The sequence below is a fragment of the Crocodylus siamensis genome, chromosome 1 (assembly GCF_052110815.1).
Source record: "Crocodylus siamensis isolate JL-2025a chromosome 1, ASM5211081v1, whole genome shotgun sequence".
In the NCBI taxonomy this organism is placed as follows: Eukaryota; Metazoa; Chordata; order Crocodylia; family Crocodylidae; genus Crocodylus; species Crocodylus siamensis.
The window spans coordinates 8,015,918-8,029,476 of record NC_143395.1 but is presented as its reverse complement, the minus strand read 5'-3'; the positions used below and the strand labels follow the sequence as shown (position 1 = coordinate 8,029,476).

The 13,559-nt window shown below is 42.8% G+C and overlaps 1 protein-coding gene across 5 annotated transcripts in view; it reads left to right on the top strand.

Annotated features, from left to right (window-relative positions):
• Positions 1–8,943, top strand: part of CLIC5 (CLIC family member 5) — a 131,088-nt gene extending 122,145 nt beyond the window's left edge. For all 5 annotated transcript variants that reach the window (XM_090031020.1, XM_090031039.1, XM_090031029.1 and 2 more), the window contains one exon: positions 243–8,943. In XM_090031020.1, the coding sequence (XP_089887146.1) occupies positions 243–410 (168 nt within the window). In that variant the 3' untranslated portion in view covers positions 411–8,943. The remainder of the gene's footprint in view (positions 1–242) is intronic.
• The last annotated feature ends 4,616 nt before the right edge of the window (positions 8,944–13,559 follow it).

Genomic DNA, 13,559 nt, shown 5'->3' with positions numbered 1-13,559 from the left:
ACAGTGATTGCTGTTAAAAAGTCAGAATTTGGCTATGGTTACCACACAGTTGTATCAGACCGTGCTTAGCTCAGATCATGTCTTTGTATGGGTTGGGCGACCTCCTGAAGGCTTCTCTTACAGGCCTCTGAGCCTCCATGCCCTTACTTCCCTCTTTGTTATGTAACTAAAAGAAGTAAGCATAACATCACAATATGACACAACACACCACTAACAGGGTTTCTTTTTTGTCTTTGTTCTAGATTGTCACAAAGAAATATCGCAACTATGAATTCCCAACAGAGATGACGGGACTGTGGCGGTACCTGAAGAATGCCTATGCCAGAGATGAATTCACCAACACCTGTGCTGCGGACAAAGAAATTGAACAAGCCTATGCAGATGTGGCCAAGCGGCTCAGCAAATCCTAACTGACACCTGCACACACCAGCACAGGCTCAGTGTCCCTGTGGATCTCCATTTCACAGACTCCTTTCCTTGTTGCCTTAGGATATATTTGTCATTACACTATGTGGTTGGCGTCCCCATGATTTCAGCTGTTAAAGTGAATTGGTCAGGGATAAATCTGCCTCTCCCTTGAGAAAACATAAGGAAACCACAGTGCAAGGCTAGGGGGGACCCTCTGAAATCTGAACCTAAGATCTGGAACGAGTATTATCATTTGCAATCAGTATTTGAAAATAGTCCTTTTATTTTTTTGGCGGTGGTGGGAGGGGAATATCAGCCATCTAACTTGTCTGACTAGGGCCTTTAAAACTAGTGTTTTTAGCTGAAATTTCAAATAGCTGGAGTTGGAAAGTACAGAACTGGTCCTTCCCTGGCTTGTGCCAAAGGCACCTTTTTCTGTTGTGATCTCTTCAAAAAAATCACTGCTGGTGGGACCTTGAGATAAGAGAAACGTGTGTGTTGAGAGCATGAAGGGAAAAACCCTCTGAGAAGTTATATTTTAAAACCTCCTTCAATACAGCTTCTTATTTAACAGGGCTAAGGGGTCTATAAGATATTTATTAACTTGACAGTAGTGGAGGAAGGATCAGTGAATATGTCCAACTTGCTACTTTGCATCTGACTTGCATACTTCAATTTGAACTTTTAAAGGAAAATAGAATGAGACATTGAGCGGACATTCCTTGGAAGAACAGCATTGATGCCAAAAAAGCCCACTCAATGTGCAAGTCAGTGGAGGGACTCAGGCACTGCACTAATAGGGGCTATAAGATTACTCAATTGTATCCTCACAGAAATCATCACAGTTGGCTGAATTCTTTTGGGCAGTTGCATCTTCGCTGTATATTTGCCAGCTTTGTTGGTATGGAGACATGGCTGCAGAGTAGAAACTGGTTGCCTCAAGTGGAGAGAAATACCTTCTTTCTTTTTAAGTTCCAGCTAGGTCACTCTCCAGCCTTCCTCTCCCATTACAGAAAGCAGAGTGGCTTGAAGCTATTCAGTAGGATGAGTTGGGAAGGAGTCCCTAAAGAAAAGACCCAAGGAAGAATGTCTTGCATTTGAAAGCTTGTCTGACTATCCCAACTACATTATTAGTCTTGTAAAAGATACTGCCATAAGAAACTTTTGCCTCTCATATAAAAAGGAAGACTCCCATTCCTAACTGGAAAGTTGGCAAGTATACTAGCTCACATAAAAGCATGGTAGCTTGGTTTTACTCATTCCCGTGTTTCATATAGCTACCATTTAATGACCCTCCTGATTGCTCACTTGGACTGCTTTTGGCAACTGGCTGTTTTGTGCTGTGGGCAGCTGCTGCATGCCGCAATCTGCTTTGAGCTGAACTTTACTGGTGTATCTCTTAAAAAAATTAAGGGTAGCTATTCTTTTGTACAGGACAGAAAAGGCTAAGTGTATACACATATTAAAGACAAGACTTTCAATCCAGACCTATCGATTTGGAAGGAGTTGCAGTTGTTTAAAGATAAAATAAGTTGACCTCAAGTTGGCCTCATTGGCTCCAGTCCTGGTCAGACTCCTGCTCCTGCGTGGGACTAGCAAACCTTTACATGAAGGAAGGGCTTACAGTAAGAAACTCTAGTGCTGGTTTACAGTTAGAAAGAACTGGACTGGAGATTACTAACAAATTCAGATTTGGCTCTAGTACACTGGTGTAGATCTGGAACAATTCCATGAATGTTGGTGGAGTTATTCTGCTTTCACACCAGCCCAATAGGTAGCAGAATATTGGCCACTGATTGCAAGGACATTTTGTAGCTGACTAGCATTTTGCCCATGGCAATCGGTTTGTTCTGAACTTTCCAAAAGCTTAGTTGAAAGTCCATGAACTCCCTGGTCTTCCCTCGATATGGGCTTTTTAAACAAAGGCGAGACTGGAGGGCAGAGACTCACACACTTCAAAATATTGCTGAGAAATCAACTGGCTCAGAGAGCACGAGTAACAGCCAGGAAAATCCAATGAGATTAGAAGAGACTGAACAAGCACATATGGTTTGTTAAACTCTTTTCTTCATCAGATTGGAATTATTTGTATTTTAAATAGATATTTAATTGTTTGTTTATTTTGTTTGATTTGGTCTTTTCTTTCTGTCTCTTTTTTCATTCAGCCTATGGGCTGGGCTGATTCTTACTGTAAGAATGTGTTATAACCAGGGCTTGCAAATTATTTTGTAATGAGCAGTGCTTTCCTGATGTCTGACTAATGGCCAGTTTGGATTTTTTTTCAGCATGCCTTGGCAGGCAGAGCTCTGATCAACGGAGACTGTGCTTTTCTCCATCATCATTTCCCAGGTTTATATTTCAATTAGAAGCTTTGTCTAATCAGAACTATGTGTGAACTGTGAATAAAAAAAAGTAGGAGACAGATGCAGCCTGCTGCTCTGGGCATATTTCACTTGGCTCCTTTATGAAATGTGTAGAGACAGTGGGTCTTGGGGAAGGTAGATGAAGCAGTTCAGGACTGATGCTAATATCTGCTGTCCTCAGTTTCTTGAACCAAACTTGAATAAAACCTTGAAAGGTTCTGTAATATTCTAATGCAGATTCTTTACATTTTCCCTACAATGCAGTCTAAAGGAAATTACACATTTTTAGTTCTGAACAAAATTCTCGTCAGAGCTGTAGAAATCCTAAATTCTTTTGCCAGAATTATTTTACTCCCAACAAAATGTGGATTTTCAATGCAATGGACAGTTTGATTAAATAATCTGCATTTTCATTGAAAATTTGGGGGATTTCAGTATAAAACCTGAAAATCCCAAACCTCTATTTTTTTCGTAAGTGAAACACTGAGTATTTGAGAGATTTTTTTTCAACAGCACCCTGAAAAATTAAAAAGAATTATGAAAATGAAATAATGCTTTTAGCAAAAGTTTCACAAGGAAAAATATCTATGTTTTGACCAACTCTACCTCGAATTTAGTATAGATCTTGAATTTTGTACCTTCTCCCTTACTATACTAGACTGACCTAAGTTTCTGGGTGGATTCAGAAACTCCTTGAAATTTGTATGGTTTGAAATCCGAAGTCAGATTTTCAGATGTCACATTTGCTCGCCTTTGTACTTCTTGCCTTTAGCCGTGGCCAAAAGTAGGCAGCGCTTGGTATCTTGCACAGAAAATTATTTTTCTGTAATTTCCAGCCCAGCTCCCTGGGCCCAAGATATTAAATGAGCTTCTTTTTCCCATCACCAGTGAGATTTCAAAGAGCTCCAGGACTCTTCTATGCTGGGTATTTTTGTGCCCTTCCATTGTATTTAGAATTGCAAGTAGTAAATGTTAATCATGCAGAAGGTTGTTTATCTACATTGGCAAAGCAGCATTTCTGAAAAGAATCTAAGTGACAAGACAGACAGTACAGATTTACAATAACTTTGTTCATAAATTTCTTTCAAGATGTAAAGAAAGACATAGTGCAGAAGGGGAAGACGCCAACAATATGGATTTAATCATCTACATTTCAGAAATGCAGACCAAATGTCTGTAAAGATGTCCATTTCTTCCAAACATTTCTTAGATATTTTTTTCAAAGATACCAGTTCACTCAGTCCAACACTCCATTCATATTGGAACCAATATTGAATCCTCTTTCATTAATATTAATGTTGGCCTTTTGGGCAAACTCATACATTAGTAACACTCTTTCTTTCTGTTAGGATATGTGAGTTGCCAAAAAGTCGCCTTAGCTGAAAAGGTGAGAAAACTAGAGAGTATGTGATTCTAGGATGCTTATATTTGGAATCATGACAAACACTTGTCCTTTCCAAGGAAAGGAAATTTTCAGAGGTTATTGTTTTTTCTGAGAATGCCAATCTCATGGTATGTATTGCTATCTATGCACTTATGGGATGTCAGTGTTGTTCTGTGTTTCAGTCAGTTTAAAGGTAACTGGCAGGGAAAAATGTCAGGTACATATTACAAGGGAGTCGGGTAAAGGAACTAAGCAGAGGAAAGCAGCACAATGTGTTCCTAAAAGTGAGGCAGACCATGATTTTTGCATGGTATCTGTTTCAGTAAGACATGTATTAATCCCTTATGCTTTTCTCTCTCTTTCTCTTCCTATTCCACTCCAATTCCTGATTTTTTTTCTTCTCCTTCTTTAGTCTCTATACCTACAACAAAACCCAACAGAAACAGGTACACAAGCATTAGAGATACAAAAGACCAGGGCTTTTAACTACAGGTGGTGGTCAGGGCCATCCTGCCTTTCCATATCATTAGATAGGAGAGAGATCATGGCTAGATCCCAGACAGAAGTTCCAGGGGAGCCATAATATGGAAAAGATGAGGAACCACATTTTAGAGCACCACCTCCTAATTCCAGATACTAATCTAATACTATGCATTTGTTTAAAGACCAGAGATCTCAACAACTCTTTTCTAAACCGTGCAGTGAAAGTGAGAAGCAAAATGGATGTCTATGTTGCCACTTTCCTGCTAAGGTAGATATTTTGGTGCATAGCAATGAAATGGTTGAAAAACTAGCCAGAGAGAAATTTCACAGTCATACAAACTCCAGGAGTTGATGGAAAGTTTCACATTGTAGTATACACTTAACTTTTAAAGCAACATAAACAAATCCTCCCCTCCATTTAATATATCTGTATTTTAGGCACGGGTAAATTTGAATGTATTTATTATTCCACTCAGCATAATAATTGTTCCTTTTGGTTTTGATTTAGGAAATATTTTTCCAAGATTTTTGTCTTTTGCTGTGTTTTTCATCTCTTCATTAATGCTAACATCTTACAATGCCAGAGGAGGCAGGGAAGAACTGAAGCTTAGACTTATTGAGTAATTGGAGAAGCTAGTAATTTGGGGGAAATTTTAGTATTAAAGCCTCTTTATGAAATCCATGTAAGGATATGTAACACTTAACTTGGGATCCTAGAAGCATTTTAACCAAGGATACTATATTATAGGGTCTAGATTAGAACTGTCAGCACATAACTGAGCCACTTGATGGCTGGTCTTTCCAGAAGTAGTCCCAGATGACACAATGGCACAGACTCTTCTCAGAGTCACAGTGGTTTCCTTGCCTCCATGCTTTTTCCAGGTTGCAACTGACTGCTGGCCACTGTCAGTAAGAAATTATGACACTCCACTTGTGTTGCATCTTCTGGCATATCAGGGGAGAAAGAGGTGCAATCATAAAATTTGAGAATCACTGGCCTACAAGTGTCTTCCTCCCCACGTTTCTTGATGGTGTCCCATAGCATAACTATGCCTTCATTGTGTTGGCTTCGCTCTTACCCTGAAATGACTGAAACCTCCCCTTAGATAGGGTGATTATTTTTTAATTGAATGAAACTCCAAATGTGCTTTAATGGTTCTCAACGTTAACACTGTCAGTTCTCACCACAGGATTGAATTTGTTGGCAGAAATTAAATTAAATTAAAATAGTAAAACTTGGGTATTGCTAATGGGTACTACAGGGAGCCCTAAAAGGAGTTCATGTTGTAGATCCATAGCCCCAGTGAACATCCTTTATTTCCCAAAGAATCGTTTGAGTTGGAAGTGGGTCAAATCCATCTATCCATTGCACTGCACCAGGATTGTGTCAGTTGTTCCTAAACCCTCCCTCTAGATCTATAAACATTTTGTGGGATGACTGCTGGCACCAAATTAATCTCTTTTTATTGCACTAAATTAACTACTGTTGTTTGGAAATAAGGAATAAATAAATAACACTTAAAGAGAGTACATTTCTCTATCTTCTTTATTAACAGCTTGTTAAAATATACTCCCAGGCTTTTAGAAAATATGAGCTTATCCACAATTTTTGGAGACTTTTTTTTTATGTTACCTGTGGTGCATCAAAATCAAAAGGCAAGGCATGTGATTCTGAATAGATCATTTAGTAGGGAGTTTTCAATTTGAGCAGGAGATTGAGGATGACATTCACTTAAATTGCATCAAGAGAAATTTAGGTTGGATTTAGGCTGGAAATTAGGTTGGAAAACCTTGCTCACTATGAGGGCAGTTAAGCATTGGAACATGTTCCCTAAAGAGATTGTGGACTCTCCATTCTTGGAAGTTTTTAACAACAGATTAGACATTTGACTGGAATGGTTTGCCCAAAGATGCTCCTGCCTTGAGCAGAGGTTGGACTAGATGACCTCCTTCTAACCCTATTTTTCTATGATTGTGCAAGCATATATTTTGGAAGGGAGTTTAGTCCAATTATTAGGAGAGGGCCATTGGGGATCTTTCCTGAGATGAATTGCTCTGTGATCTTGGGCAAGTTGCTTCTCCTGCAAAGGCAAATGGACTCAGGCTGGTGGTATGTTTGTCCATGAATCTTTAACCCTTAATGAGACTATTAATGGGAAAAAGTTTTGCTCAGTAAGGGCATCAGAATCAATCCCCTGAGCTTATTTTACTAATCTGCAGGCTAGGTATAATGTTTACCCAATTTAATAGTAATGATTGGAAGTTTAATTCATCAATGTTGCAAGTGCCTTGAGACCTTTGGATAGAAGGTAATGTAATTATAGTTCTTCTCCTATGTCATTTCTAAATCTATAAATGACAGTGAGCAATCAACTGAGATAACCCACAGCCTATGGACTGATAATCACACCAGGTCTTAGTTGTAGTCCTGATCTTTTTGCCATGGACATCAATGGGAGCTTTAGTAACTAAGATACTTTTCAGCAATTTGAGTTGGGCCTATTACAGATGCAAGCAGCTGCTTCATGACTTCTTGAAGGTAGGCTACCTTGCTCTTGGATGAGTTTACAGAACTTGTTAGTTTAAGAATGATGTAGCCATGATAGTCCAGAAATGATGTGAGAGGCAATCATTTCTTAGAGTGTTATCTTTTATTGGAACAACTATGTTTTTGAATGCAAGACATTCTTGGTCAGGTAACCAGGTAATGTCTTGCATTCAAAAGCTCATCTACCTTTATCCCATCTACATGGCTGGTCTAATGAAAGATATCATCTTAAGAAATTCTTGCCTCTTTACAGTACTTCTCACTGGAGGCTAGAGTAAGCCGCTGCCCCTGCAGCACATTATAAAATGGGATTAAGAAATCATGCGATGTGGACTGGCTAGCAGTGAGTCAGACTCATTTGCGGGCTGTACAGCCACTAAATTGGTCTGACATCAGTAACCGCAGCATAAGAGCACGGACGCTGAAGTGATTCAAACCAGCGCCTTTGTCACCAGTCATTTTCTATTTATAACAACAGCACAGATCCATTTTATAATCACAATGAGGCACAACAGGAGCAGGCTTTGTTCTGCCTAAATCACATTTCTCATGTGGGTAAATTTAAGCACTCAGCCTTTGGCCCCTTGCCTCACACCACACACACCCAAGGCTGTGTTTCTGACACAACAATGCACACTCCGTCGTGCCTGAATGCACAAAGCCCACTTAATCCCCTGCTCAACAGCTCTCAAATGTTCCCAAAGTGTGCTGAGTTGCTGCTACCCTCCCAAGCTTGTTATTTCCAATGGCATTTGGAGACTCAGTCTTTGGTTTCAAAGGACGTGAGAGCCCTTTGCATTGTTTAGTGGTGGTAATGACTGGGCATTGTTGGCAAGGAGAAGTGGGGGAAAAAATCCTTCTTTCATAGTGGCAAATCCATTGCTGTAATTTGCTTGGCTTTTCAGAGACCCCGAATCCCTTCCCAAAGACTCGGTTGCTGTTGAAGCAGACCCTCCATTGGTGCAAGTCTTACAACTCCACCAACATCCAGTGGATTTACCCCAGCTGCAGATTTAGCTCTGTATTGTCTAGAGAGCATTTAGGATGTGGTAATCCACAGACTTTTTTTCTAGCTCAAGTGGTTCATTTTTGCAGGGGAATGCTGGAAAGAGGTTTAAGCTCAGGTCTGGGCGGGCTCAAAAAAAGCATTTATGTTGTGTTAAAGCGCAGTTACAGCTGGGGACAATGGACCTTCTCTATTTACCTCGAAGATCTGTGTGGGATTTCTGGTAAAGGAAGACAGGTTGAGCACCTTGGTGTACTTGTGATTTTCAGGCAATGCACATAATCTATGAACACATGATTGTTGATTTGACCGGCAGCTTTTATGTATGTGTACAGCTCCTACCGCAATAAGATCCTGATCCGAACCTCGGGGCTCTGTTGTGATAAACACGACAAGTAATACTGCTAATCATTTAAAGAAAAGTCATTTCACCTTACCTTTAATGTTACAATTGTTTTACTGTACATTCTATATATTGTGAACACAACTTATGTTCATTTCGCATATCAGGGATATTTTATTGTTGAAGAAACAGTTGAGCTACTTGAACTTCTGAATTAAATATAAATCTATTCATTGTTCCCTTCTAGGCCAATCGATAAAAGAGTAGAAATTTCTGTTGTTTCTTTGACATGTGTTGAATGAAGAAATATATCTTGCTAAAGCTGGCCCATTTATAATGCCGTTTTCCAATCTTGATTAGGACCCAGTAATTTGAATAAAATTGCTTTATTTTCTCATATTAAGTAAATAGCAATCTGTCGTCTCATTCTTTAAATCATTAATAATTTGTTATAACAGTCAAGATTTACTCAGTTGTAGGCACAGTATTAATTTTGTATCAATGACACTGGAACACTTTTCATTTCAGTTGCTTCTAAGTAAAACCCTTTTAGAGATTCATGTGGATAGAAGACTATAAACCACTTCTTATAGCATAATATATGGAATCACAGGCCATCTGAAACAAGAAGCATATATTAAAGAAAAAAGCTACCATGCAGACACAGGAAAGCAGAGTTTCACGTAGATTTAGTTCCAGCAATGCCATCTTTGTTCACCAAGGAACACACACTACATGAAGTCCTATACAGAGAATAGAAATAGGTAGGCTGACTAGTATACTGCAAAGCAAACCTCTCATGCCATTACACTGCAAAATATTATTAGAGCTGAACTCCCTGCCCTTATTGCAGAAGCTCTTCATATAGGAAAGGTGTTTTGGAAGACATGACCCAGAATCCCTGATAAGAACAAGAGTGTATCTGCATCTGAAGACAGGAACAGAAAATCTGGTGGATCTGTAGGAGCAAAACTTAAGGTCTCAGGAAAAAAAAGCCCATGTTGTGTATTCTACTCGGTGTTCGTCAGCCCTCTGTCACTAGCACAGGACACCTGCCGGCTCTTTGCACTGTCAAATCCCTCCCAAAAATCTCACTATGATTTCTTGTGATGCCTCTCAGCACTCACACTGCTTACACAGGAGAGTGATCAGTTCACCCTGTGCACTGCAGGCCAGCGTACCCTTCCATTTGCACTCACGCAACTTTGTTGGGCCAGATCCTGGCCCTTGTTGTTCAAGTGCAATCTAGACTAGCACCATGACTTTCAGTGGCAGGACTCTGGATCAGTATCCGTGACACTGTTGGCTTTAAAGGGTCTTTGATTAAAATGGATGAACAGCCTTGAAAGCAGGGCCCTGAATCTGGGGCTTTTTCCCTTCCAGGGCATTGCCTGCCTCTCTGAGCCATGCAGTTACGCTCTGTATTATTTGTGCTTCTTTTGGCCCCATGATTTTCGTTCTTGGCTGCCTAGGGGTCCCTGGCCCTGGTCTCCGCATCTCTCAGGCTGGGGACCTCTCCTCTGGCCTTGCTTTCTGCCTCTGTCAGACTCTGGCCCTAGCTTTCATGGCTTCAAGGTGCTCTCCTGTCTCTCCCACTTAGGCTTTGCCCCTCTCAGCCTCTGCTTCTGTTTGCCTTGAACCCGGTCCTTGGCAGGGCTCAAAGCACCCTCATGCCCCTCGGGCACCCTACAACTTGGGCCCCTAACAACCAGCCTGCCTTTTCTTCCTGCTGCTTAGCTGAGCTGTTTGCAGCTCTCGACCCCTGAGCCACCCAGGTGTCAGCCCTCTGTGCATCTTGCTGTTGGCAGCTGGCTACAAGTTTGTTTACTGGCAGGCCACCTGCTTTCTGGCTGCCAGCCCTCCCCGAGCCGGTTCAGCCTGCTACAGCTCCCTCGGGCTCCCTCCTACAATATCCCGCTCCCAGGCACAGCCTTGTGCAGTGCCAGACACGTGGCCAACGCTACCCATCATTTCATTACCACTATAGCAGTGCAACGCTGCACCAGTTTGTCACCGTGCCACTGCTTGCACTCGGCACGCCAGCGTGGCCCATCCCACATCATCCACTGCCATCTCTTGCCTCTGCAATGGCCAGCACTAGATGCTTCAGAGAAGCTGGAAGATGCCCCTGTAGTGAGCATGTATGATCTAGCGGCTTCTATAGGCAAAGCCAATTTCTAAACCTCAACAGTTGCTGGCTGGCATGTGTCCTATATTCCTTCTGCAACATTTCAATGTATCTCTGGATGTTTTCACGGAAGTCAAATCCTTTCTTGGACTCCTATTAAGCTGCTGGCATCAGTAATATCTTATGGCAGTGAGTTCCATAGGTTCATCCTCCCCTTCTAAAAATTCCCTCTGTGCTTCTCTTCCTGTCTTGCTTGCTTGCTTTCTTATCTTGCTGCTCATCACTTGAGAATAAGCGAAATAGGGAAGGCCTTCACAGACTTCCTGGAACCTCTCACCTGCCTTCCTTTCTTGGGGCAAACTCTCTGCTGGGACAAGGGTTTTGTTTGTCTCTAAGTACCTTCGGCAACATTTGGTACCTCCTGCATTGTAGGCAAACTGTAATCAGGTCAGTCACAGTGGTAAAGCGGCTTAGACGTCTCAGGTGTCATCCATCCTTCATGACTTCGCTTTCATGATCCCAGCAGATGCCTTTAATTGCCAGCCACTGCTGTTGGCTTTCCAAGCAGTAGCAGAGAAACTTTGGAGTCCCCCTGGCGCAGGATGAAACAAAGGGGCCCAGTGCTGTTATGACAGTTTCTTGCACGGAGCTTGGCTTGGGGAAGAATGGCCTCCTTCCTCCCTTTAGATAAGCACAGAAATCTTAAGCAGATGCTTGCAAAACATCAAACAAATACATGCTTTAAAAATATATATATATATCAGTTATAGCCACATGCCCCGTAACGTAGCCAAATTTAATCCATTGCTAACAGTATCTCGCCTCCTCCAGTGACTCTGCACAAAAGGAAACACTCCACAGCTTCATGCGTGGAAACTATCACCACCAGCCCCCAAATCAGAAGCCGCCTGGGCTAAAGAAGTGACTGGCTCCAGAGCCACGTGTGCAGTGAGCACATCTGTCTGCGCAGCTTCTGGGGGTTCCTGTGAACACTGCCAAGCACCATGTCCTGTCCACCTGCTCCCAGCCCTGGGACTGAGACCATGACACTGCTCTGTGGTGCCATTAGCTGTTGCTCTCATATACTCCATAGCAAGAGAGCTCAAGAGCAATGGGACCCTCAGGGTGGCTTTGCTGCCTCATTTCTAGGCTTGGCCACTGAAGAATAGTAAGGTGGAGGCAGAGCCGTGAGAGCTTAAGAAGTGGTATTGGCATTCCCTGGGTTAACCAAAGAGCCACAACAGTGTCCACAATCCCTGGGTGAACTGTGACACGTCCACTTCAAAGAGAAAAACTTTAAAATGATAAGTCATGTTTGTGGGAGACTGGCAGGGCTTCTAAGATGACTTGCTAGTGCTCCAGATATGTGAGCTCACACCCTGCTCTGGGTCAGCCTCTGGATGAGGGTAGGAGAGAGGTTTGGGCAATGCCTACTGCATGGTCTGGTTTGCTGGGAAGCAGGTTCAGCCTGCAATCTGGCTTGCCTGCTTCCTAGGCAAGTCTCCAAACCACTAGGCTATTCAGTGAAACACAGACAGGCTCTCCTCCTCCTCCTCCTCCTCCTCTTCCTCCATTTTGCTTCCAGCAGGGTCGTGCACAGGGCAATTCTATTTCACCCCAGAGCAATATAGTCCAAAACTGGGCAGGCAGATCGGGGGTTGCACGCCCAGGAGGGCCGCGGGGGCTGTGCCAGACTGCTCCTGGGGGTGCGGGCAGGCCCCCGATCTGCCTTGTGGATGACAGGAGGCTGCTGCTGCCGGCTGGGACCAGTGCTGAAGCCAAGTAAGCCTGGCTTCAAAACTTTGGAAAGTTTGGAAACTTTCAAAACGTTTCGATTCTCTCTCCTTGTTTTGTTTTGAAGGCTTTTGTTTCATTTCGATTTTGCTGTTTCGAGCTCAAAATGTATCGAAACAGTTTCAAAATAAAACGCCAGGCAAAATTTCACACAGCCCTACTAGACACACTTGTTCAGAGAGAGACAGGCAGTGCAAACTTCATCCAGTTCCCTTGGGCTATGTGTTACACGGGGTCATTAATGACACGAGCACATACTATGTTCTCCCCAGGACCCGTGCCTCATTCATGGCAGTGGATGGACCATGTTCACACAGTGTGTGGTTACTTGGCACTCTTCAATGCACGCTCATCTGATTTACTGCATGCTGATCAACCTTGCTGTGAAGACGGGGTTATGAATTTTGTCGGATGTATTTTCTATGGCACTGATGAGCTTGCGTGCTTTGCAAACAATAATCAGGTTTTTTTAATACATCCTGGTTTGCAGCAGGGGAACTGAGGTGCAGAGGTTGAGATCACATGTCCCCATTCATTGTGGATGCCCAATCTGAGATGCTCAGAACTTGTTTGTTCAGAGCATTTCACATTACAGCACTTCCTATGCTCTTAACCCAGCTGCCAGGGACTTTGGCTGCAGCTGCAATAGCTCAGCCCTTCTCCACAGCAGACCCCAGTGCTTCAAGTTCAGCACCCAGAAAATGATGAACGCACAGTTAGTGACCCCCTGTGAAGAGGTTGGTTTAAGTGACTTAACAATTATCCCACAGCAATGATGTGGCAGTGAGAGCTTCTAGTTCTCAGGAGCCCATGCAGTTTCCTTGGCCATGATGGGAGGCAACAGCATCCCCTGATATGAGGATGAGAGAATCATGACACCATCCTTCCTCCGCCATCCCCTACCTCCTACGCACCTGCCAACTTCAGCCCCAATAAAGCTTGAACTCTCTGTAACTACACAATCCTGATTCGGTCACACTGGGTCGTGGGCAGTCAGGTCTGGGAGTCATCCAGGGGCTGGAAAAGCAACCGAGCAACTGAGCGCATGGAGTCTGAATGAAAGGACCCCAGGAGCCGAGTCAGAGATCGAGAGGCTCAGGCA